The 27,129-nt window shown below is 32.9% G+C and overlaps 2 protein-coding genes across 2 annotated transcripts; both read right to left on the bottom strand.

Moving 5' to 3' along the window:
* Positions 1 to 718: 718 nt before the first annotated feature.
* LOC25482424 (small RNA degrading nuclease 5) lies at positions 719 to 10,280 on the bottom strand. Its single transcript, XM_013610976.3, has 14 exons — positions 10,028 to 10,280; positions 8,824 to 8,877; positions 8,682 to 8,747; positions 7,534 to 7,667; positions 7,340 to 7,452; positions 6,928 to 7,056; positions 6,762 to 6,832; positions 5,842 to 5,901; positions 4,959 to 5,014; positions 4,667 to 4,727; positions 4,280 to 4,547; positions 2,459 to 2,640; positions 1,830 to 2,119; positions 719 to 1,024 (listed from the first exon to the last, which is right to left on the bottom strand). The coding sequence occupies exons 1-14, from the start codon at positions 10,244 to 10,246 to the stop codon at positions 901 to 903; spliced, it is 1,827 nt and encodes a 608-aa protein (XP_013466430.2). The 5' UTR covers positions 10,247 to 10,280; the 3' UTR covers positions 719 to 900.
* A 1,616-nt stretch (positions 10,281 to 11,896) lies between these two features.
* On the bottom strand, positions 11,897 to 20,819 carry LOC25482423 (transcriptional corepressor SEUSS). Its single transcript, XM_024775497.2, has 11 exons — positions 20,573 to 20,819; positions 20,171 to 20,239; positions 18,974 to 20,056; positions 18,749 to 18,868; positions 18,373 to 18,421; positions 18,016 to 18,230; positions 17,824 to 17,892; positions 16,816 to 16,913; positions 16,011 to 16,104; positions 14,589 to 14,658; positions 11,897 to 13,570 (listed from the first exon to the last, which is right to left on the bottom strand). Exons 3-11 carry the CDS (start codon positions 20,024 to 20,026, stop codon positions 12,603 to 12,605), a joined length of 2,736 nt encoding a protein of 911 aa, XP_024631265.1. The 5' UTR covers positions 20,027 to 20,056; positions 20,171 to 20,239; positions 20,573 to 20,819; the 3' UTR covers positions 11,897 to 12,602.
* Between the last annotated feature and the right edge of the window lie 6,310 nt (positions 20,820 to 27,129).

Raw genomic sequence — 27,129 nt, 5'->3', positions numbered from 1 at the left:
AATATTGACTATGGACAAATACAGGATTCAAAGATAATCATTATAAAAGTATGTGTCATCTTCAAAAAAAAAAAAAAAAAGTATGTGTCATCTTGGTCAATCTTAATTGAAGTTTGAAAATTGTACCTAACTTTTTTGTTCAATGTGGTAAGAACTTGTTCGACAGCAAATTTTGTGACAATCTGTCAAAACAGCAATTTTCTTTTGCCACTTTTTTCAAACATCTTCCAGTAGATTTTGGTTCTTAAAAATGGGTCATAGAAATTTTCATAATCTATCTCGGATTTTGGTGCCATAATCAAGGATTATGTTGAATTTGTTAAGACAATAACCAATGAAATTCTGGCTCCATCTTTAGCCAGTTTCTATCTTTTTGATTAAGTTCCAACATGTATTGAACATTTAATCATTAAAAAAATGGTTTGATCTTGCTTTTGTAAAATAAAAGGTAGTGCTTAGAAATTATTTTATAGAACTATTTATAAAAGCAAATAACATAATCAGACATACTCACCAATACAACTCAAATCTTTTCCAATCACAATTGTTAGTGCTCAGAAGCAGTATAGTAGATTATTTACTAGAAATGCAAAATCAAATTATGACAATAACCTGAACAGATTAAATTTAAAACCAATTGTAAATATGGTATGAAGGAAAATAACAGTGAACCACAAATGTGAAAGCCTAAAACAATGAATAATTAATTTTAGGGGAATAAAACATAATCATCTATAACATTAGAGACTCTTCAAAATTTTCATGATATCGTTCACACATTTAGAACTCTTGCCATGTGACCTAACAAACATATACATTTAGAACGTTCAGAATCAAAATTATGGCTGATCGCCGCAAGTTATAAAAATTAACTAAAGTTCATTTTGCATTCTTCTATAATCAGTGTTTTACACCTACAAAACACAAAGCTACTTCAGCTCTAGCCTGAAACTCTCCCAAGCTTTCCAAAATCTTCTCACGACCATAATTACTTTCACCCTCCTCCGTAAGCATTTTCCTCAACCTTCGAAAAAGAAGTAAAGAAGAGTTAAAAACAGTTAACTTTCATCCAAATCACAACATATGTTTGAAAAATACCAACACTAGCTTTGTTAAGTTTAAGGCTCTAAGAATTCGTGGTTCAGGTTATCTCTCATCCAGTGTGGAACTCTTCAACATGCACACTCACGCCTAGCACTATTGGGCTTGGTGCTTGACCCGAATTGTCAGTCTATCAGTCCCACACTACTCTTTGGGTAGCATTGAGTTTTAACTCAGAAATACAAGGACAAATTTGACATTCAAAAGTAATTTTCAGGGACCATTTGACTGTAAGTATTTAACTTTTTGGACATTTGAAATATTTGCTAAGAAAAGGAATAATCAATTTACAATTTTAGGAAATCTTGTCATTTTTTTTAATTTCAAAGACCAACATGAGGGTTCACTTCAAATTGTTTTGGAATCATGATATGTTAATATGCGACAAAACTATGCAATTTGTTGACAAATCGACATTTATGCGTGTAATCAAGTATGCAAATCAACAAGTCCAGTGTAAACGAGGGTCCACGAGGAAACAATAAATTGCATAAGAAAATCTGCCAGTCGAAACTGACTCCTGTTGATGAAACTTCGGAATTTATCTAAACAGAGACTAGTGTATACCAAGTTGAACAAATATCTATACAAAAACTCAACTGGGAAATATTTATATCCTTATGGGGTTAAGCATTAACTTACACCTAGATTTACTGTAAGGTGAAAAATGTATAGCAGTAAAAAGAAAACAAATATATTTGGACATAAAAAAAGCATGCATTTCTTACCTGCGAACAACTGCCGTGTCTCCATGACCAGAGCAAACTATCATCATAGCATTAGTTGGTAATGACTTATACAGTTTATGAATTCTAACATCCATGCGAGCAACAATTTCCTTCAGTTCAGCAGATATATTCGACTTGAGACCTTTCCCTTTCGAAGAACCACATGTATTTAATGCAATCATCTCTGCAAGTTTTTTATTTAAGCTTTCTGAATCCTCAGCTTGTTTCTTCAAGTATGAGTGTAACTCTGAAAATTGAGTCCAAATAAATTGCACCTTTTCATTCTTCAACTGAAACAGAAAAGGTAAGAAAAAAGTAAAGACCATTTGTAACTCTTAATAAAAAAGAAGACACTTGCAAACATAGGCTTGTTTTGATTGGCTTATTTGAGCTTATCTACTCTACTGATATAAACACTTGTCAGACTGCTTAGAAGAGCTTAATAAAATAACTAATGATACGTCCATAAGCTGTTTTCAGCTTATTTTCATACACTCCAAAATAGATTATGAAAACCACTTATAGCTTATATAAAACAATTTGCCTTTATTTTAACTTTTGTTATAAAATTAGTTTGAACATAAGAACTTATATGATAAGTGGTTATAGCCATGTAAGATATCTATTACCTCCTTGATGGTTTTTGAAAGTGCGTCTTCATCAGATGTCACCGGAATTGCGTTAGAGGACTCAGAGGCAAATCGTTTTACTATCGATATGTCATCAATCATTGAAGAAGTCTTGCCAGACTCGCCCAAAATGGAAAGGAGCTTTTTTCGCGTAAAGGATGGAGCGGCGCCAAAGCTAGGCCCTGTTTCAAGAGTAAATGCCGAGAGCATGTCAAAGCAGTTATGCAAACCATGTGAATATATAGGGATAATACAAAAACATAAAACAATAAACAAACAAAAATCAAAATGCATGAATCGTAATTCGTACAAAATTGTCCATATATAAAATACTGAAAATGTAGGTGACAAGAACGATTAAGCATAAATGTATGGGAATAAAGCTTCCTTAAAGATAATTTATTGAAGCGTGTCAATCCAAACAGTAGTTCAAAATTATGATATTACTTATACTTAATACTACTTAAATGAGCCAAAATTTATTGCTTAATATATTACTGACATGGTTATGTGATATTGACTATAAGAATATATATTTCTATTAATAAAAAAAAATAAGACAACTACACATGATAGAAACTGTATAAAACTAAGTGTCCATTGTTAGTAACTCCAAATTCCAAAATTGAAAAGGATAGGTAAGGAAACATGTCGATATTTCTAAATATAGAATCAGATAGACAAAGATTTGAAATTGGACAGGAAAAATGAAAACCGGAAATCCAGTTGTACCCAAGACTTGCTTCCCTGTGACACAAACCATAATATTTTATGATTGCCTTCTACGTTTTTTATTATTAAAAACGTAATATTTTTATTTTTTTTTAAAAAAAAAAAACTACCCAATGCAAGACTCTACCATCTTTTACACAATAGGTGCTACTCCAACATTCTCTAATCCTTTCATTTGTAATCCTATATTGTCTTGTGACTACTCATCCATCACAACACCATCTAAGCACTACAACTTGTTTTCTTGTTGGCTTTGTACTGCCAAATGCACAATATCACAACGTTTGTGTTGTTTAAACATTTTCCTTTAGACTTGGGTAAAACTTTCCAATTTTATTACACTTGAGGTTATAGCTCAGTGGTAAGAGTTCAGCCTTGTAACCTCAAGGTACTGAGTCAGAATCCCCTCGGGGACGGTTGTAATATGGCCACCAGTGCTACTATGATTAATTAAAAAAAATAAAAAATTATCCACGCTATTTGAATACTTTGGCTGCTCCCCTTATTGATCTACCATTTTATACGATGGACCAAAATTACTCAAATCATGACTCTAATTTTCACATCTACTGCCAAAATTACTATGCCTCTCATTAAACTTACGTTTAAGAGAACTCGCATAACTTCTAACCAAGGGTAAGATATGTGCCTCCAAATTTTATCTCCACGGCTCTAACTTTCATTTATTATCTCTTGACTTTCTAAATATCATCTGCAACATCATGCATGTGGCACTACCTCTTGGAATTAACAAAAATATCACTTCATAAATAGATCTCAGAAAAATAAGCATTTGACGTTATTTGATCTGAATTTACATCAAAAAGTATTCTGCTTTTCAAAAAAAAGCCGAACAATATAAAACTAATATGAAAGATGAAATAATGAAGGCGCATTTTGTACATATATAAAGAATAAAAACAAAAATATGAATGGTAACAGCTCTGTGGATAAGATCGGTTTCAGTCCAAAAAAAAAAAATCAGAACTAAAAGATTTTATATCGAAACTGCATATGTACTAAAACCACAAATTGTTAAGTAACTTTCACACAGCTTGCAGAAATAATGCGTGTAGAAAAATTACTTGCCATTTCTGATCTTCAATAGTGCTAATTCCATGGTAGCCCTGGCATCTTCAACGCTGTCATGTCCATCGCCCGATTGTTGTATCTCCCTTGAAAGAAATCTTTTAGTAAGAAATCGTAGAGCACTTTTATGGGAAGACCCTCTGGGGTGTTTGTATAATACTGCTGTGTCAATAACCAAGTCATGTGATATCTTCAATGCTAATAAATCATTTTCCAAAGAATGCCCAACAAGAATAGTTTCTTTGTAAACCAGTTTTTGAAACTTTTCCTGAACATCGGAAGCAATTAAAGTTATGTCAGCAAAACATATAGTTCCAACTGAAATAGCTCAGCAATGTAACAGCAATTTGTTCCAAAAACAGATCAAGACAATTCATGCAACACAACCTGAATGTCTGTCAAACTTGTCGTCACCCCATCTAACATCTCGGCCGTTATTCCACTAAATCTGCACAACATCAATATTACTAACTGCCGGCAATTTTTGTTCAAACATAAAATTATTCCAACGTCATTTTAAATATAGAAAGAAAAGATCACAGGGGGGAAAAATTATTCCCGTCATTTTTTTTAGTTTTCTTTTCAAATATCAAATTATATAGAGAAACCTTACAAAAATAAATTCACCCAGCACACATATAACTCAAAGTAGGGGGTAAATTAGAAGAAAACAGCTCACCTTGTATTGTAATCGGTGATAGGATTTGAAGGTTTAACCAATTCATCTAACAAAACCTGAAAAGGTAAAATTTAATGGTTACAAATATCTAGAAAACAGTGATAATTTTGTTGAGTTGAGTTGACCAAGTCTCTATAAAAAGGTTAAACTAGTTCTTAAACTTGTAAGTGAGACATAATACAGGACACCCAAAACAGAATATCAATCCAATAGCATGGGATTTTTTTCCTCTCCGAATGGGAAATTTTCCTCCAAGGCCTTAAGGAAATTAAAATGATAAAATCATGAACTTATACTGGATTTAGGACTGCTAAAACAGACTTTGCGCAGGTCTGTGATGTTTGTCGAAAACCAAAACACCTCAGCTTCCTCTCTGGGTAATATGCTACAACGTTTGCAATCCCTTCTTAAATTTGGAAGGGCAGTTATAATGAATTTGTCACTGGTCTTCCTAACTTTCTAAGTTATATTTTTTTCAGGTTTCCCTGCCAAAGGGAATAGAAGTGTAGCAGGATGATGTGGTAGAACCTGACTATGTAACTGCTAACATGGAAATTATTATGTCTAGAGAGATACAACAGCACAGTAGCTGGGTTGTTGAGCTTAAGGACATTGAAAGAGTTTCAAGCAGGAGATTCCGGGTTTGATCCCGGAAAGTGGAAACTAACATAATCACTGATTACTATCATTTGACTAAAAAAACAGTAGCAGGTTAAATGATAAAACCCAATGAAAATAGACACAGAAACTAACATATGATTAAAAGTCGATTAGAGATAATAATTTATTGACTTAATTTTTTTAAAATGGCTATTCATACTAAAATAAGTAATCCGCCATACGTGATACAAAAAATCAGATCAAAAGAGAAACCAGTGAGTACCTGTCCTTTGACATCCACCAGAGTAACTCTTGTTAGCTCAAACCCCTCGCCTGTTATGCACTACGCATAAAAAAAAAAAAAAAAATGAAAAACAGACAAAGCAGAGAATGAGATTGACCAAGATTGCTATTTTTAAATAAAAATTGACCAAGATTACATTAATACAGAATACCAGATAAAATTTTCATTGCTAAATTTGTACAAATATATAGAAAATTAAGTTATACTCCCTCCGTCCCAAATTGTATGACGTTTTGGGCATTTCACACGTATTAAGAAATGTAATTAATTTTGTGTGGGAAAGAGATATTATGAGTTATTTTACAAAATTGTATTTAATAAATGACATTGAAAAAATAAATGAATGACTTGGAATGAGAGAAAGTAATAAATAGTTAAGGATATAATAGGAAAAGTAACATTAATGATTCATTGGTAGTGTAAAGCGACATACAATTTGGGACAAATTTTTTTCCAGAGTGACGTACAATTTAGGACGGAGGGAGTACAAGATATTGTGTATTCCAATAAAAACTGGGTTAATTCAACTTAATTCCATGAATATGAAATGAATCCGGTAGCATTTAATTTTCACTCTAAAGCAGGAATATCACAAGGGTCTTGCAAACGAGCGCCCTGAGGGCATTGGTTCAGGATTCCATAAAGGGAAATGTATCTTGAAAATACAAGTTATTACTGTTGTCAACGCAATAACTACACCATTTTTTTATACAAAGTTACTTCTTTTAATTTCTTAACCAGTGCCCTAAGGGCACTCATTAGCATTCTCCATATCATAATATGAGCACATTTCCCTAAACAGAGAAATTCACTCTCTCTTACTGATAAAACGTTGAAAGTTTATCAATATCATCATTAACCGTAATTTTATTAAACCAAACAGATATTGATTGACTTACCATCTCACAGTCAACTGCTAACATCTCATTATAGGGAGACCCCGGAGGAGCACGAAGAGTAGAAACAAAACCTGTACGAAATTGGCAGAGAAAATTAGAAAAAACGGTTTAGTATGCAAATGGTCATAAAGATTAACATAATAATCGGTAGCTGAATAAAAATTACCTGGCTTATTAACAGGATACTCATTCTCCTCCAGATCCCTTTCTGTTAGGGTATAGTATGTAACAGGGAAAGGTATGTCTTTAGTAAGCTCCGTAAATGATAGACTACCAGTACCACCACTGACTTCTTCTGCACAAAGTTGTCATACAGAGACCAAATTCATACTGTTATTAACTTAATGCTTTGAAATGAAACCGATACAATCATGTTTATGGCCAGCAATTTCTCCAAGAGAAGGAACACACTGGAAGCAGCAAACATATATTAATGTCTATTAACTCTTGCATTAGAACAGTAAAAGGAATTACAGCCTTCACTTGCATTTGCACGGTCAGATTACAATATTTCTTATTTAATGTACAAAGAAGGTGATCTTAAAATGAATCCAAGATTCAGAAAATATTCTACAGACCTTGTTGAGATGCCAAAGTAGATTTCTTCATAATTGAATCGTTTTCATCCCTTTTTCTTTTCTGCTTGCATGTAAGGAGTGCGTCTATTGTCTGCATACTATCTGATACACAACTAACCAAAAAAAGAAAAAATTGAGCGCAAAGAAACAACACTTTGAAGGAAAAAATATAACTGAATGCATTTTCTACAGACCTGAGAGCATGGACTGGTCTTGGTTTGCCACATGCTTTTTTTAAATTAGGAAGCACTTTGGACAGTGACAAGTACAAAGCTGCATCCAGGCCTGGTATATAGAGCATAACTACTTTGAGAATAAGAGGTTTATTCTGCAAATCATGAGTGTTGCATTAGTAATAATTGTTGTAAACCAGAGACTAATATGCCATATAGCGGTTAAGTTTGATGGTCTAACACAATTTTGTATTGACAAAAATGATGAATCCATTTATTGACATAAAGGATTAGCTTGCTGGTATTTAATCTAAAAGGTTTTCAACCTTTTCTATGTTTAGTGATGCGTATTCTTATACCGACCTGATCACTGGTTAACTGTGTCTGCCCATCTAGAAAATAGTTTTAAATCGTGGAGTATATCATATGATGCAGCAAGAGTATTATTGTGGTTGCAGCAGTGTTTGCAAAGCAACATACCACATATGCAGTGTGTTTTCCCATCACTGGTTAACTGTGTCTGCCCATCTACAAAATAGTTTTAAATCGTGGAGTATATCATATGACGTAGCAACAGAATTATTGTGCTTTGGAGGCTTACCAGCCTCAAAGTCTAAACACAGATATTCTTCATTCTTCCTTTTTCTTTACTTAGTAGGGAGGAATTTTGGATGGTTAGGGGGTTTTAGGATAGTATTGAGAAGGTAATGACGGAGAGATGGAATTTGAGAGGGGGATCAATAGATTGGGATTTTGAAGGTAAGTCATGATGAGTTACATTCATTGCAAGCATAAAATAAATTCATACTACAAAGGCTAAAATACTCATCACAACAACCACAATTCCCGTAATCACGATGACCGCAGCTGCGATTTAAAACATGATCTAGACACTGACGGAGAGCATGTCTGACTGTGTCACAATCTCTCCACTGTCACCCTACAGTGGCAGCTTGCCTCACTACCAACCAACCATAATCTTTATTGTTGAATCACAACATAATCAGGATTACTATGATTTAGATGATTCAACATGTGATTCTAGTGACAAAAGAATACTCTGTAATTTCTATTGATTGGGGTGAATTCTGTTGCGAAGTTTTCCATTTGGTGAATTAGGTTTGTAGATATTTATTGAAGAAAAAAAAAAAGGAAAAGATGGTTTGTACCTTGATAAAAACCCATGATGGCATAAATCCTTCGCCAAGCACCCAAGTTACTAGTCCTTGAATGTCCTGTAAGCATGTCCCAGTCATGACTATTTTTTAAAATTAAAATTTCAAGTAACACAGTGTTGGTAAGAGAACCTACAACGAGACTCAAAGTTGAATTATCTTCTGACTTGAAAACAACATCTGCCTTAGCCTGCAAAAGAATAATACGAGATTAAGCAACTCCACTCCAGTTAAATGTATATACCAATTAAACAAAAGCCCTTAAATAAACAAACAACAAAAGCATCACAAGGCAAAGTTATTGTAGATGTCATCATCAAAACAGCATTTAAAAGACCAACTACTGCTTATAGTAACATATCAGTTTTACTGTTTTGCATTTCAATGAACGACTTACAAATAAACTTGGGGAAAATTGCACTTACCTTCCCTGAGATATGTCAAAACAGCGCGCGCACCCCTTCTATTTTAAAAATAAACACTCACTACCAGCCTTATTTGTTGGGCAAATTTTCACATACCTCCCCTCGTTTTTGATTAAATTACACACACCTCAATTTTTACTAATAGAGAGTGGGATTTAAACATACATGAATGCAGGTAGTTGAAATTTCCCCAAAGACTAAGTAATGGATAATACAAAACAGTAAATTTCTAAACAAACAAAAGGGGTAATTTCACAGAATGAACATAGTGGCTAATAACACAAAAACATCAAAAACAGAAAGCAAATTTTTACATGACAGAACAAAAAACTTGACTAAAAATGAAATTTTTACACAGCCAGAAAATTGGTAATTTTCAAACTGTTTAGTCCATGTTTGGATAAACAACTTAAATTTCAGCTTATAGCATAAACAACTTAATTCTCAAACTGTTTAGTCAATAAATGCTTATGCCAGTAGGTAAGCTCAAGTAAGCCAGTCCACACAAACCCTCATGGCTTGTTTGGGTTGAGTTATTTTTGAGCTTATGAACAATACATTACACAAATAAATAAGCTTTTATATTAATTCATAAGTTCTCACGAACCAAAAATGTATTTTCATAAGTTGTTTTTTTCATAAACTACCTTGACAAACTTATCAATAACACATAAAAACTTATTTATTTGCATAAGTTGTTTCACAAAAACTCAAAAATAAGTCCATTCAAACAAACAGTACATAAAGAATCTTGAACAGAAAATTAAAACCAATTAATTAATTAATCAAATAGCTATGTCGACGCTATCTAAGCCTTAAGGCCTGCCCTGACCTGAACCTAACTAAACAAAATAAAATAAAAAACGTTGAAATTAATTAATTAAATGAAAATAGGGAAATAGAAAGAAAATATACTTGGGGACCATAAACATCATAGAAATTGTTGTTAATTGTAGAACCATCTTCATCTTCTTCTTCTTCAACAGTAGATAGGGTTTTGAATTTATTCTCAGAGGAACCCATTTTCACAGAAGACCTGAGAATGGAGTGACGCGGCGGAGACCTGAGAAAGGAGTGTTGACAGAAAGCGGCGGTGAATGGGTTGATTTGTTGTATCACGACGTTGGCAAACATGAAAATAGTAGCAACTGTATATACGCTACTTGATGTGGGTTTTGTTCATAAAGATTTTAAATAAAAAATGTTATTTTAATACATTTCATTTTTTGAATCAATTTTAATACATTTTTTCAAAAAAAAAGTACATATTTCAATTTTTATCTTCAAAAACGCATTTCGTCAAGGTAAATGTACTTTCATCAAATACTATTTGGTTTAGCTTTTCAAAAATATTTTATCAATACAAATGTGTTTTTTAGATTTTTGTATTATTCACTTGTCTTAAGTATGGGATTACCCATTGTGTTGATTACACGATGTGCTCTATTTTTGGAATTTGACATAATTGTATTAAAATTAAGTATTTAATATGAAAAATTATGTGTTAGAAAAACATAAGATTTGTAGACTCCATATAAATTACCAACAAAAAATAGAAGTAAAAATAAACACGTATACAAATTACAAATAAAAAATATCTTTGTATTAATATATAAGTAAAAATATAGACCCGTGTATTAGTTACATAATAAAACATAAACCCCTTATAATATATGAGTAAAAATATAAGCATATGAATAAATAAAAAGTAAGGATATGTTATAAAATATGAGTAAAAATATAGGAATGCGTATAAATTATAATAAAATATGTTAGAAGCTTAACCAAATGGTACTTTAATGAAGTACATTTGCATTGATGATGTGGATTTGGAAAGTTAAACCAAACAGTATTTTAGTTAAATTACAATAAATTGACAAAATATCACATGATTTTGGTGATGTGCCAACTAAATGATAGTATAATATTACATATTAAAAAATTAGGGTTTCGTTCAAACCCCTCAGCAAAACATTTATGGTGTAAGGATGTACAAAAGGTTGTGTATACCTGACTCAAATTATATAAGTTGAGCTAGTATTTTAGGGTTTCGTTCTTTATAATTTAAAACTCTCAAAATATATCGATCCAAATTGAGTAAAAACTTGTAGATGTGGGATTTTGTACAATTCAAATTATGCCATCTGAACTTGTCAAAAACAGAATTTTTGTGTTCCACAATGCACCAACAGCTCGTATAGATTTCCTATGAATGATTTTAAAATTTGTTTGATTTAAAAAAATTGAAAATAAAAATTTATTTGGTATAAGAAAATTAAAAATAAAATGAATAATAAATGTAGGTAATAGCTGGAAGTTTATTTTTTTAGGGAAATAGCAGAGAAGTATTGTTAGTTGAATTTTGGGTGCATTTGTTTTAGCTTTTAAAAAAATATAGATTTTGATGAACCAAAAACAAAAGATTGTGTTGGAAAAATAATTGGAGATATTTTTTCTGGATTTCTAAAAGAAAACTAAAGCTTTTTTTTTAAAGATAATAGAACACTAAAGTTATTTCCATTTGTTTACTACCCATAAAATTATTTTTCTAAAAAATAATTTTTAATTCATTCATGTGTTACCTCTACCTTATGAAAAATACAGTAGATTTTGAAGAAAGAAAAAAAGTTAATGACATTAGCTTTTCATTTGAGATAAAAAAGACTTTTTATAAAAAAAAAAAAAAAATTTAAATCTTAAACAAACATGGGAGCGAAAAGTCGAGAAATCGTAAGTAAAAAAACATGCATGAGATATAGGACACCTGGGATAATTTTTCAAAACTTGAAACAAACATTGAAATGTTACTTTCCAAATCTCATATTCCCATAACATTAAAATCTTTGAAACAAGAATCTTCAAAAATGGAGGGGGAGGGATTAAGGACCGCCTTTGTAAACATTCAAAAGTACTACTTTGTATCCATACCTTTTTGAACAAGTAAAGGTTACATTGTGTAAAATCCTGATGATGAAACAAGAAACCATTCAGTTCCTCTTTTCTTCATTTTGCTGTGCCAGACTTATCCACCACTGATGTTGATGAACATATGCTCCCAAACAGTTGCAGTTTGCACCCCCAAAACATCAACTGATAAGGTTGTGTATGCCACCAACGTACTTTAAAAACACAAAGTATAAGTTACAACGGAAAATACAGAAAAACCAGCCCCATCCGCCAAACAACCAGCCAATAAATTTTCCATTCTCCTATATATATATGTAAAAAAGAAAAAGACAGATTAGTACAAAGACCTATAACTACCCGACTGCATTCTGCCATCATCAGGGGTGTTGAAAGCAAACCAAGCATTCCTCATGCTACACAAGATTATGCCTTTGTTTGGGACACATGTTGCCATAATTAATCTCGCATCTCTATGCATTTACCGTAGGTTTTTCAGAAGCAAGAAAGTTGAGTGGTGAGTATATGCATGCGTGGTTACAATGTGATCACAAACAGGCACAACAAAGGCTCTCGTCAACACTTTCTAATCAAATTGGAGATTATTAAAACCATTTACTGCTCCTAACCCACTAAGTAGTTGGCTTGACAAATCCTGCTGATGATTCATGGCTTGTTCCCGAGCAATCGATGCCATTCCTCCCCTTCCATTCATGACTGAATTATTTCCCATCCCAGGCCTCATTCCATTGGGTAAACCAGATGGACCAAGACCCATTGCACCATAACCACCAACCCCAACACCAGAATTACTGTTCACACCTCCATTACTCATCATGCCATTGCCACCGTTGAGGATGCCACTGTTCACGCCAGTATTAGTATTCACCGGTAGGATACCATTTACATTCTTCATGTCATTTCCGAGAGAATTAGCACCTACCATTCCACCTGTTCCGTTCATCTGGGAGGACATCATCATGTCGTGAATTATTTTCTGGACCGAGTTCTGAGCATCATTACTAGGGTCAGCTTCACCAGAAACAGATGCCTGCTGTTGTTGCATGGAAATATTAGCTGGTGAGTTTACTGTACCCATGTGATTTGCAGATGTTAAGCCAGGGTGAGAAGTTTGCGGGTTGTTGTTAGATGAGGACGGTGTTGGTGAATGAAAAGGGGACGAGTTTGGTTGTGCCTGTGGCACTGTACTGCATGAACCTGGGGATGGAATATGAGCTGAACTACCTCCATATGGACTGCTTGCATTGTTCATTGAATTTTGCTGTCTAGCGTTCATAGAGTTCTGGTGGAGAAGTCCAACAATGGTGCTTGTGGTGGTCGATGCAGATGCTGAATTGACATTGTTATTTACACTTACCACACCATTGTTAGAAGGGACTTGCATAGCAGCAGCTTGCACAGAGTTTTGATCACCATTTGAGTTGGGGGCCACCATATGCTGTTGTTGCTGCTGTAATTGATCTTCAGACTGTTGCGCCTGATTATGATGTCCAGATGAATTACTTGTTCTCCGAGGGAATTTGGCTAAGCTGTCTGAGAGAATGCAAGAAAAATAAACATTTCAGTACTGTCATTGGCATATCATTACAGTCAAATAGCAATATTAAGCTAACTAAGAACACGGTTGACTATGTCCAGCTCAAATTATCTCAAAGATTAAAACATTCCTTCATTTAAGGGTCATGACATGACACTGCGTAAATATTTTGACTTTGACCTCATTTTCCCAACCAAGTCAAAGAAAGTGATGCACAGTCATACACCTCAACTTTTATCTCAGGAAAAATGGTTCGACTATGTTTTCTTCTAGTTCTTAACATCCACAAAACAACAAGTCAAGCACTAAAAAACTCAGAAGTTGTATCAACAAGCATATCTTCCCAGAATGTGGAAAAATGGTTGCAGATAGCATGAGAACATGAAACTTCACAATGAAAATATACCGCATTAGTGTTATCGACAGGGCACTATAGCAGCATAGCAGAGAAGAGCAACCAGTGGCTGGTTTGCAATCGCAACATAGCAGAGCTATGCAATAAATGTCAGTGCAACTAGACATAAACGAAAAAGAAATCCAACTATTGATCACAAGTGACTAACATGGACTGACATGTGACACTTTTGCCACCGCGTCATTAAAACAACACATTATGTACATCACTTGCATCATCATTTGATAATATTTTTTTATTTAAATGCCTATGTATTTCTCAAGTTATCATGTGACATGATGAAATCTGAGAGCATGAGCTATTTATAGTTTGGAAACTATGGATCTGTTTAATCAGTTTTAGTTGCAGAACAAAACAGAATTCGTATTATGAAACTATAGGGACTAATAAGCACTTTAGCCTAACTAATAATACAAACTGATAACAGTAAAGCCAGGCTTTCAACCTATATATGAAGCTTATTACTCAATAGAAAACGGTTGCAAATAAACACATGGATAACAAGTTGGTGCCTTTAATAAAAGATGACACTATTTCATAGCCATATTCATATCCGTTCGCGAATGTGTTATAAAAAAGTAAACAGATTGTTAACTTACCCATAGGTCCAGTCCCTGTTTCTCTGCTATAATCTATCAAGTCTTTCATACTATTTACCACTTCTGATATCTGCAATACAAAGAAGAAAACATAAAACTTTGTCAAGTTAAATTCTGTAGACACTACTTAAGTTATTGAAATTATACTTCAAAAAATTAATGATTTTTCTGATAACTTCTCTTGCACTTTCCTCTCTATATCAAGTCATCCTTCTCTAACTATCTCAAGATAACTAACTTCATCTTACCAACTAATTGGGTAACTAGATAACCGGGTGGGGCTATGACTACATGGAGGAAGCTACTAAGTACGAACTTGAATGACATTAACACTAAAAGTACCTAACAAAGAGACTACTCAATGCAATATTTTTGAAGTACTAAGCTAGTGTTTGGAAGGCAACCGTACAAAACATGTGATCTGGTTTATGTTTGGTGCATTTCAAAAACAGAACAAGACACAAATCTTAAATAGTAGTACATTTTGGTTCCCCTAGAAAGGTGGAAAAAGAGAATAGTTCTTCTATCCATGTGCTAATTACTACATGAATCTCAATGGCAAAAAGATTTATGAAATCAATGAAAAATGTTCTAAATATATGTTCATCACTCTACACCAGCACAAGTATGTATCAACTATCGTTATAGAAAATACATATTCTTGGGACAGTAGAGTATTAAACCAGTAATAACAAACTGATGCTTCACAACATACAATAACCTTTTTATAACACACTCCCTAATGTGGATGTACCTCAAAGTCTCAAACAAAACATTAGATGATCACTGAATGAATACACATACCTAAGCAAAATCTGCCAATCTATTTAGGTACAGGAGTTACAGTCATAAATTATAATGGTTATGCAAACTTTTTAAGAAAATCAAGTAGTGTACTAATGTCCATGATAAAATGAACTTCACTAACTAAAATATTAATGAAGTAGTCAGTGAGATAGTTAAATGCAATGCTTTAAAAAATGAGAATCTATGCAACATCGGGAGTACGGTAGAAACATCATAACTCAATGATCATGAATCTTAAGACCCTACCTAAATTATAAAATTCTACTTATACATCTATGTATGCATCAAAAGTCATATAGCTAGCAAAAATAGCCTCTAATCACAAGGTTAAACTAAAATTAAAAAATAACAATCAAAAGAGGATATTATAGTAAAAATGAAAAGAAGCAAAATAGTAAACAGTAAAAATGTTAGGGCCCATCGGGCCCAATTCTCATGTTAACCCAAAAAAAATTCCTTATTGCTACAGGACCTAAATATAATAAATAAGGGTATTAGTGGTAAAAATGTAATTAATGCTTCATAGGTATTTCTAAAATGACAAATAATATGAGATATGTTTAATATAAGACGGAAAGAGTACTGAAGAACATGTCTCAATAATTAGAGCCTTACTTGTAGACACCGCACATATCTCTTTGTATATCCTAAATCATTAACCAAAGGAACTTCTAAGGCTTTTGCCAGCTGACGGGCTGATGCAACAAACCTGAAAAAGAGGCAAAGCGTGTAAAATTAGACAAAGAAAAAGGGAGAATTCTAAAAACAGGTGAAGCTAATTTAGAACACACGGATCATGAAAAAGAAGTAGCGCAATCAAATTGGAAGAGAATGCATCAGAGCATGCAACACAAGTCGCTGAGATACATATGCCATTATCCTAACAATGGTGATACCTGGGACCAAAATTATATTTGGAAATAAAAAGAAAAATGAGAAAATGCATATTCCCAAGAAACAGCGCAGTTCCGTAGAAAAAAAAGAAAAAGAAAACTCAGTTTTTCAGATAAAATAAAAAAGGTTGCAAATCCAAAAACTAAATTATCAGTTTAGAACATGTGTGATGGCAGGAAAACACAAATGAGATCTATATACAAATTCAAGGCCCAAAAAGAAGGGTTGAGAAGACAACAGAACAAATTAAAGACAAAAATTTAGAACATAAGCACAGTGAAAATTTAACATTTGAAATCCCAACTCGGAAAACCTTCAAGTAAAGAAATTGCAAGATAATTAACGAGGCCCAATCCATCATCCCAAAGAAAAAATTACAAAATAATTAACAAACAAAACTTTCAAGTTTTAGAGAAAAGCGGCATTGGCTATCATAAGTTTCGCAAATAGATAATTAAGAAGAAAAAAAAAACTCCAGATCAGAAATAAGAATGAGAACATAAAATATATGGAAATATCGACTCACAGATTGCAATTATTTTGTAACTCTGGAACAGATTGATTGGCTGCTGCATTTTGTGTACATGCCTGATATTTTTGAGCAACTGTTCCAAGCTGACTAACCTGATACGCGAATTAATATAAGCAAAGATAATCAATAATATATAACACACTTTATTGTAAACAACAATTTAATTTCATAAGTATTAATCTGTTAAAATCTTTATAAGCCATTATTAGCAAGTAATATTAACTAGCAACCAACAATGTATGGGTAGTGGCTGGCATGTATATTACCATATGAAATCATGCTATAGTCATATATATGTTGTCGAGATTGAGATCTTTCTTAGGATCGGGAGGGGGATAGCCAGACCGTAAAACATAAGATTGCAACAAAGATCATAAGATCCTACCAAAAAAATTACCTAGGATCGAGAGGGAGTTGCAAGATTGTAAAACATAGGATTGTGACAACTGACGAGGATCGTAGGATCTTACCAAAATGAAAAATGACACACATATATCAAATAAACTAACTTTTCCATTTAAAATAGTTGGTTTAAGGAAATAAGAAAACTATTTGTAGTTAAGAAAAATTTAATTTAAAATTAATTAATTTTACAAAGAAAATATTAAAATTCATTTAATATAATTAGGGAATATTTGAAAGTAAGTCATAATTATTTACTTATTTAAACTTAATTGAGACGACTACACTGAGACATACAAGATGGAAGAGACGAAAATTTGCGACACAGATAGACATTTGGGTGCAGCAGTGAACACTTAGAGTCACGGTTTCGCTTGAGATCTTACTAGAAAGCGATTCAGCATGCAATCTGACTAGGTCCAGGGGAGTAGGATTGTAAAATCATTGCAATTTTGATAACATTGGTCATATGAAACAAAAATACAAAATTCATATAACTCTTAAAATAAAATAGGAAAACCATCATAGCATCATATCTAATGAGCATGTATTGATATTTGATAGAAGATCAGAATATAAAGAAAGTATTTAATCAGCAACCTGAGGAATTAACAATCTTCTAGGGATGAGCTCTTCATGACGTCGAGCACAAAATTCCCAAGAGCATATCTACAAATGAAAGAATGAACAAAAGAATGTCAACTAAAATCCTGTCGGATATAAAGATACTATCAAAAACAATGTTAACTCAAGTTCAGTTAAAAGCTTAAAATAATTATTCTTATCCATAACCTTCAGATCTGGAGAGAAAACTATTCGAAGTTGACCATCCCGAACAACGCGAAGTTGCTCAAAAACACTTTCTTGTATTGCTTTGGCGTAATCTAGAACAATTTGGCCAGAGGAATTATGATATTCACGAGGCATGTCAACATACAGTAGCTCTTCTAAAGTACCGCTTTCATACTTTATTTTGAAAAGCCTTGGAAGAACCTCGGCAGTTGCCTCTGAAAACACGTCGAAAATTTCAAAAATAAGTAGTACAGTAATTTTGAGTGTTTAAATCACCAATGAGTTTGAAAAGCTTATAACAGCAATATTTAGATGTTAAATAACCACAACTGGAAAAAACCAACATAAAGAACTTACCAAACCCACGGCCAGGTTTGCGATTACATATTTCGCAGTGCCATATGTCCTGAAAATGTTTCAAAAATCAATAAGTTATCTTGAATTAATGCTTGATTTCATGAACCTAACAAGGCCAGCGCCGCACCTTGAATCTAATAGAATATTTGAAACAATGGCTGTTATTGATGGCGGACCTTGGCCATACTGGTTTTAAAAAATCCACCACCGATATCCGCCATGGCGCCACCATGGCCGATATTCAACAACAATGGAAGACGCTAATAAATGAGTACAGTACAATGGGGATCGAACAATGAATATCATTCAATAATCGAGATACTAACTTAAATGTGGCTATACAGGCATTTAAATATGGTGTACTCTTGCAACAGACCTGAGGAAAAACTCCAGTTGTTTGTCTTCCACTTCCATACATGGAAACACACCACTTCTTTTTGGCATTCGGAGCAAAATACTCGGCAACAAATTTCCTCCAGAATTCGATGTTGTTGTCCTACGTAAAATCAAGTGCAAATGTATATTAATATGGTATGGTATAATGATAGATAATATAATATACATATTTAAAAGGAAATAAAAACGTAAGAATAATTATTACTTCAGGTCTATGTTGTTGCTGATACATGTAATGTGTCAGCCGCCTAGCACACATTCCAGGTTCATATGCTGGTTTCGCAGGAGATCTTACAGGCATATTTTGTTGTTGAAACTGCTGCGGTAGCTGGGACCGTTGCTGCGGAGGCATTGATTTTAAGAGTTGTTGCTGCTGTTGGAACTGCAAAATTCTCTGTTGTTGCAAAAGATTCATCTGAGCAGCAGTAGCCTGAGAGGTTTGCCTCGACATATGGAGGAGTTGTTGTTGTTGCTGTTGCTGCTGCTGTTGATGCAAAAATGGCTGATCATTATGCTGGGGCTCCATTTTTACAGCCGACATACCTCTCATAGATTGAAGTTGTTGTGGTTCCATTTTCACCTGAGCAAGATTCCTCATCGACGACAACTGATGCTGCCCAAACTGATCATTGTTTCCCTGTGGTTCCATCTTCACAGGTCCGATACCACCAATCCCTCCTCGCATTGATTGAAAATGCTGCTGGTTCTGCTGATGTTGTTGAGTGTTCATCGGAGCCGAAAACTGCTGTGCTGACTGCTGCTGACCATGTTGGAAATTTTGAACGTCAAGCTGTTGTGAATGTTGTTGATCGGACAACAACTGATTCCCTGAAGGGTTCGAAAATTGCTGACCCTGACCTTGTCCTTGACCAGACGAACCAGGGTTAGCAACATTTGATTGTCCAAACGACGACGACTGATTACCAAATCCCATTCCATTCCCAACACCAGACAATGGGTCCTGCTCCGCCCCAGCATCCATACCACTCCTCTGACCACTTCCCATTCCAGACATCCCCGAGTTCGGAATCCCATTTGAAAAAGATTGATTCATCATGGAAGCAACATTAGACATATTCCCCAACATATTCATGTTATTCATGTTGTTCATGTTATTAAACTGATTCCTCTGTGAAACCAACGACGGAAAAGAAGCTTGTCCTCCTTGACCTCCCATCATCCCTGAATTCGATCTCATAAGCGACGGCGAAACAGACTGGGAACCACCAATCGGAGTCGGCGGTCCCGGTGGCACCATTCTTAACAAACAAATAATTACTCACCAACACTAAACACAACAACAAAAATAAAAACAATAACTAACTTCACTAAACATAACTTGACCCAAGTAATATATAATAATCAAAAAACACTTCACAAAAAGAAAAAAATATATCTTAACCTAAAGTCCTTAAATTACACTATATCGCCAGTGAAATGTTCAATCTTCGAACAACTTCAAAATGAATCCCTGCACGAAATACAGATCCAAATCATCAACAAAATTCCAAAAAAATCACTACATAATAAACCTAATTAAAATATATTAACATCATAAACCAAATTATAAAAAAAATTCAACAAAACCTTAAAAAAATTATTATGAGATAATACCAAATCAACTATTAGTCCAAAAATTAGCTTAATACTAAGCTCAATTACAAATAAAACGTAAAAAAATAAACTAATAAATTAAAAAAAATGCTGAGTTCATAAAAACAATGAAACCAATATAGTAGCAGCAAAAGATCGAGTTAAATTCAACGATCCATGACTCGGTTGAGTTGAACCGGAGAAGACTTACCAGAAGTTGAAATTGAAGAGAAAAACGATGAAAATGAAAAATGAAATTTGAATTGTGTTGAAGATGAAGAAGAATATTGAAGAATGAAGAAGAGTTTGAGATTTTTCTAGGGTTTGTTTTTTTTTTTCTCTTCTTCTTCTTAGAAGTGAAAAATGGACCCTATGGTTCTGTTATTATCTCGGAGAGTTTTTTTTAGAGAGAGAAAGTAGAGAGAGATATAGAGAGAGAAAGTTATATGTGTGTTGCGGACGTGAAAATAAATTGGATCTGGTTTATTTATTTTTTGGTTTTTCTATTTTTTATTTATTTCGCTTTATGGTTCTTCTTCTTCTCGTTGTTGTGTTTTGTAATGTAACATAACACTTGCACACATATACACACTCTGTCTTCTCAAAACAAGTCAAATCTTATTCTTCTTTGTGGCCTGTCTGTCCTTCACATGTATCATGCCTTCTTACCATCCATCGATATATCATCACACCATCCATCCATCCATCATGACCATGTGACATGTTATGTACGACAATGTCAATATTGTTAAACAAGACAGCACCTACATCTTAATACAATCACATATTATGTGCTTTCAACTGATAATGTCGATATTATTGAGCTGATCAACGCGTCTATATACTGGGATATGATAGTTGTGTTTGTGAATTTTGGATAGTGATTTTTTTTTTTTTGGTTACAGTTTTGGATAGTGATTTGTCAATTGGGTTAAGAATAAAAAAATAATAGATCATTATTACATCATCACAATCACGGCATGATGTATGGAACATTCATGTATGTATGTATCATATGGATATGTGGCATGTGTATGATCTAAAATGTATGGGTCATGTGGATTTGATGTCCACGTTATCATTGAGACATGTGATATAAGAGACGCGAATAAAAAGGGTAAGCAATATAAACATCATAAATTCTTTTATTCATGTGTTTCTTGCTAAATGATTGTAACAAATTTATAATATATTTTATTTCATTGATATGTTTTAGATGAAAAAAATAAAAAAAAATTATATTACATTTAAATTCCAATTGGTTTTTCTACCAAAAGATAAAAAATCTACGAATTTTTTTTCAATTGGTTCCGTAAATTATGTCCTTTTTCATTTGAGATAAAATCAACGTATGATGTTACTCGTTGTAAGAAATCAATTAATTGGCGAACAAACTAACTAAATTTGGCTTATCTCGAGCTCAATTGGAGTTTCTTATTTTGTTCCGCATTTTTACAACTCTTGCTATTTTCGCTGATACGCAAGCTCTTTGTTTCCTGCGTGATTTTTAGTTTTTGTGTCCTGAACTCATAATCGTTTACTTTCGCCGGAAAAAATATACTTTGTTTCTTAAAATGATTTTTAATCCAAAAAAAAACTATATTTCTATAATCGTTAATATTAATTTAAACTATTCTATATTTTTCTTTAAGACACTTGTTATCAAATTCATTATAACATTTGTAAATTGAAATAAGTAAGAATCACATGGACAAGCTAGACTTTATTGATCGTCCCCTCTGCTAAAACATAACTTTTTTTTTTTTTTTTTATACTAGTCAATTGTTCATTTTCTTCGAGTTAATTTTTTTTTGTGTCTTTATGTGAAATGTTAGATGTTAAAAAATGTTAGCCAATTGTATTGGCTGCCTTACTATCTAGAATTTCATGAAGACGAAAAACGAGTCCGATTGTAACTTTTATGGTTGACAAATTTTATTAACTCACCTTGGTGTACAAAAAAAAAAAAAAAAAAGATACTCACCTTGACTTTTTGGTCAAAAGTCCACTAGGAAATTAGAAAATAGAGGTATCTCCATAATCTGGTGACTCTATCTATCTATTTATATTCTACATGAATATTTGATGTATTTTAAGTTGCATTGATTTCTTGTGTGAACTAGTATTATGTGTCTAACTTCAGTGATGTATCCGGGACTCTAGGTTATGGTGCAAAATATAAAACTTTAATGATAATAATAATTATTATTATTATTATTATTATTGTCATGCATATAAAAGTAACATACTCAAAATGACATTGTACTCGATGTATAATGTATAAAAGAGATTTACATATAACCTTCACAAAAAAAAAAGATTTACATATAGGCTCTATAATGTATCGTCGTCTTCTAAAATCTTTGAATAATCAGCTCAACATCAATGTCCTTCATGATATCCCTTTCAATATAAGTCACTAGACAATCATTCATCCATTCATCCTCCATTCAATTACGTAATCTATTTTTCACAATCTTCATTGCCGAAAAGGATCGCTCGATGGTTGCGGTGGCAACATGCAAAATCATCACTTACTTGAAAAGCCGGTAAACTAGTGGATAAACAACATGCTTTCTAGTTTCAAACAACTTTTTCGAAAGATCACTAATTCCTTTCAAAGATGCAAATTTAATATTGCTGAGCATATCAATGATATAAGTCTCAAGTTGATTATCAAGCCACGACAAACTAGTGTGAGAAAATTGTCGTGGATAAAACTTTGCAAATTCAATCAATTTTTCCTTGTCAAAAGAAGTGAACGAGTTTCTTTCGCTCAAACAATCCATACAAATGAGCAACTGAATATTCATCTCAGTAAAACGGTTGTTTAACTCTTGAAGTTGCATGTCCAAAATAGAATAAAATAATTCAATGTGATAATGGTTCTATATTGTGAAAGATTCAACACTACTTTCACGCTTTGATTTTCCATGAAAGTATATGTCACTCATGTTTGGAATGTGATGTCATGCATATTGCAAAATAATTTTACCTCATATAATAAAGATTCTCATCCATCATCTCTAAGAGTTTGTAATTGTTTCTTTGTGATGCTAACCAGTTGCATAGCATTGACAATGTCTTGATCTTTCCTTTGCAATATTTGCGACAATTCATTTGAGATGCCTAAGACTTTTTTCATTAAATGTAATGTTAGTGCAAAATCAAAAATATTCATCAAAAGTATAAGACCATTTGCTTCAAATTGTATGTGTTAAAGTTGAGAGGAGAGAAATTAAGACAGAGTGAGAAGTTAGAGAGAAGTGTGAAAGTGGATTATGAGAGTAGTTTTTCAGACTTGGGATATGTTGGATCTAAGGTGCAAATAAAAAATTTCAGGGTATGCAAAGTGCAAAAAAAAAAAAAAAAAACAGGGGCACTGGTGAAATTTTTAAAAGTTCAGGGTGTAGAGGTGCACAACCTCAGTGTGTACTCGACCCGCCCTTGTCTAACTTCTAAATCGAACTATGGACCGTCATAAGAAATATAACCTTAAGGGGTGACCAAGCCAGTTGAAGCTCGCCATAACAAAACTTAATCACTTCGCCCTACATGCCTCATGCTTGGGAGGAGGTGGATCGACATATCCTTAAAGGATTGTAAACTCGCCCCCAACTGTTAGATAAGAATAAACCAACTCGCCGCTATTTATCGGATAGGAACAACCACACCAACTCATGTAACAAACACAGGAGATATCCGAGAAATAGACTCCCTTAACAATAGGAAAATAGGTTGTATGCCACGTCTATAAATACCCCCTCACTCAAGTAGTAAAAGCTTGGTCCCAAACTGCTAAACTAGAACTACGTTGCTCTGATCCTTTAAGACCTCAGGGATACGTAGGACCGGGAACCCATGTCGAGCTCACATCTAAATCACCCCATTATCTTAATGTACCATAAGTACATATGGCACCCTCCGTGGGGGCCCGATAAAAGTTATCATGCCACATCTCCTCGGCATAATCGCCTCCAATCCATCTAAACTCAGCATCCAGGAAGGCGGTGTCCTCATCATCACAGTGTTGCCTCGCAGCCATATCAGGTTTGATCTTTCTATACTATATTGATCAATCATCATGGAATCATATTGTTTTCCATTATTTTTAGCGATGCAAACACAATTATGGAACACTTGACAAGATTTCTTCCAAAATTCTACAAATTACGATGTTTCATCCATGGGAAGCACACACGATGAGATATCACTCAAAGTTAATAGGCTATAATTTCAAATATGTTATTCTACAAATCATATTTTCACCACCACGTTTTCAAACTTAAGTTATCATATTATCCTTTGAACTATGCACATAATATATTTTATAACTATATATCGTGGAGGTTAAGAATCAGCCACACAAGCTAACCTATTTAATTCTAGAGATAAGGTATATGTTGTTTTATTTCAGATAAATCTATAAAGAATTGAGCAGATCGGAGATAGAAGACATATGGGATATTGCCGGTTGAAATCGGGGTGTCGTGCTCGCACCTCTATCATCTTCTCTAATGAATCATTCCTCGATGCAGTGGTCGCTCTTTGAAGGCAATTTTGTTTCACGAAGGATGATAAAGGTTAGAGTTCCAACAAGAACAACGATGTGATGCATTTTTCTGATGGTGGAAGCTTTCCAAATAAGTGGGACCACCAGAAGCAACGATCCCTAAAGTCAATTCCTATTTTTCCAAAATTATATTTATATATACAAACCTATTCAATTTTATATTGACAAATTGTCATCTCCTTTATTCGGGTCTTAGATATATTGACATTGCATGATATTCAATTTTGGCTATCAATTATCAAGCCCTTTTGTTATCAAACGACGTGAAATAGTTATTTTCCTTCATCGTAAATTTAAGCTCTTATCTCTGAATGCAAAAATGAAAAAAAAAAAAATGTTTTAGAGAATGTACAAAATAAATTACTCCATTTATATCATATGCTAAGTTGCAAACCATGAAACTAGATTGTTCTTTGACACATTCAGAACCCGTTTATTGTAGTTTTTTTTGTTCATTTTTTTTTAAATAATTACTTTTAAGAGTGTTGCATCCGTTTGTCATAGTTTTCACAAGAAATCAGAATCTAAAAAAATTCTAAAAACAACTTCAAATGAGAAGTTTTTTTTTTTTGACAAGAAAAAAAAAAGATTATTTTAGAGGAGAGAGAAAATATATTTTAATAGATTAAACTAATTTTGTGACAAAAAATTTAGGGTGAATTAAGTTTTTATTCCCTATAAATATTCACAGATTTGTTTTTAGTCCCTTCAAAATAAAATCACGCTTTTTAGTCCCTATAAAATTTTCCATCAATATTTTTAGTCCCTATAAAATTTTCCATCAGCATTTTTTGTCCCTATAAAATTTTCCATCAACACTTTTAGTCCCTGTCAAAAATTTCCATCAACAATTTTGGTCCTTAAAATGCTTAAGGAAAATGTCACAAGGACTAAAAAATGTGATTTTATTTTGTAGGGACTAAAAATAAAATTGTGAATATTTATAGGGACTAAAAACTTAATTAACCCAAAAATTTATTTCATATTGTTTTGTCCAAACAAACTAAATTATTTGTTTAAAAAAAGTAATTTTTTACTACGGTAAACAAACGCAAAATAGATTCTGATTTTTCATAAAATTTCTAAAATATAATTTCTAAATTATTTTATGTCAAAATCACTTTTATTTTAATCTGTAACAAGTGGGCCCTCAATCGCGGTTATTCCATTACATACAATACTACCTAATTTCAGATACAAATTATCCACCTATGTTTTTTTTTCTTTTTTTTGAGAGGGCCTATGATTAAAATTTCTATACACATAAATAAATGTAAACTATGTGTCAAAAGTGAAAAACATACGGTCTCTCCTTACTACAAGACAATTATTATATGTAAATAAATTTTTTTATGAAAGGAAGTTCATTTTATTTTGGTCAAAAGTAGTTTTTTTCAAATAAGTTAATTTTTTTACTACCTTCTAAAAGTGTTGATTTCCTGTTCTACGTATTATTATTATTTTTTAATAAATTTCCTTTTCTAATTATATATAGCCATGTATAAAAAGTTGATAAATATATTAAAAGAAATTAACTTATTTATATTCCATGCTTTAATAATTATAAAATTATTTCCCAAATAAAAAAATGATTCTTATCAACAATGATTCATAAATTGCTTCAAAGTTGTTCAATTATTTATCATTTTACTTATGATAGGTGGGCTAAAAAAAAGTATAGAGCATCCTAAGAGTTTTTTTTTAACAAGCTAAAATGATACTTCCTCCGATCCTATTTACAAAAAACAATTTACTTTTTAGATACATTAAATAATTTATGTATTTGATTTAGGTTCTTGACGAGATACATACATTATTCAATGTATCTAAAAAATCAATTTTCTCTTGTAAATAGGACCGGAGGGAGTATATATTAATAAACAGTAGTGGTCACCCTCGCACAAGGCGTGCTACAGGAAGACACAAAGTTAGATAAAAGATAGGAAAGCCAAAACAGCGGCACCCGACAAGCGGGAGAGGACAAAGACAAAATTACATATTAATATCCATCAAAGGAGAGGGATACGCCACCAATCATGATAGCCAAAACCATAATTAACCATGTTTGCCTTTAACCACATGAAAGACAAGAACTTAACTTTGTATAAGAGCGTATGTAGATCAAATGCCTTGTTTGTAAAAATTCGGTTATTTCTATCCCTCAAAATAGTCCAAACAGCAGCAAGCCAAATCAA

Source organism: Medicago truncatula, chromosome 1 (assembly GCF_003473485.1).
Source record: "Medicago truncatula cultivar Jemalong A17 chromosome 1, MtrunA17r5.0-ANR, whole genome shotgun sequence".
Lineage (NCBI taxonomy): Eukaryota > Viridiplantae > Streptophyta > Magnoliopsida > Fabales > Fabaceae > Medicago > Medicago truncatula.
This window is presented reverse-complemented; position numbering and strand designations above follow the sequence as displayed.

Coding starts and splice junctions, on each gene's coding strand:
- LOC25482424 (XM_013610976.3), bottom strand. CDS start 10,246: ATGTTTGCCAACGTCGTGATACAACAAATCAACCCATTCACCGCCGCT. Junction 8,878..10,027: donor ATGATGTTTATGGTCCCCAA/GTATATTTTCTT, acceptor ATTCTTTTGCAG/GCTAAGGCAGATGTTGTTTT. Junction 7,668..8,681: donor CATCATGGGTTTTTATCAAG/GTACAAACCATC, acceptor CATGATTTGCAG/AATAAACCTCTTATTCTCAA.
- LOC25482423 (XM_024775497.2), bottom strand. CDS start 20,026: ATGGTGCCACCGGGACCGCCGACTCCGATTGGTGGTTCCCAGTCTGTT. Junction 18,422..18,748: donor CAACTGGAGTTTTTCCTCAG/GTCTGTTGCAAG, acceptor AAACATTTTCAG/GACATATGGCACTGCGAAAT. Junction 16,914..17,823: donor GAAGATTGTTAATTCCTCAG/GTTGCTGATTAA, acceptor TTCGCGTATCAG/GTTAGTCAGCTTGGAACAGT.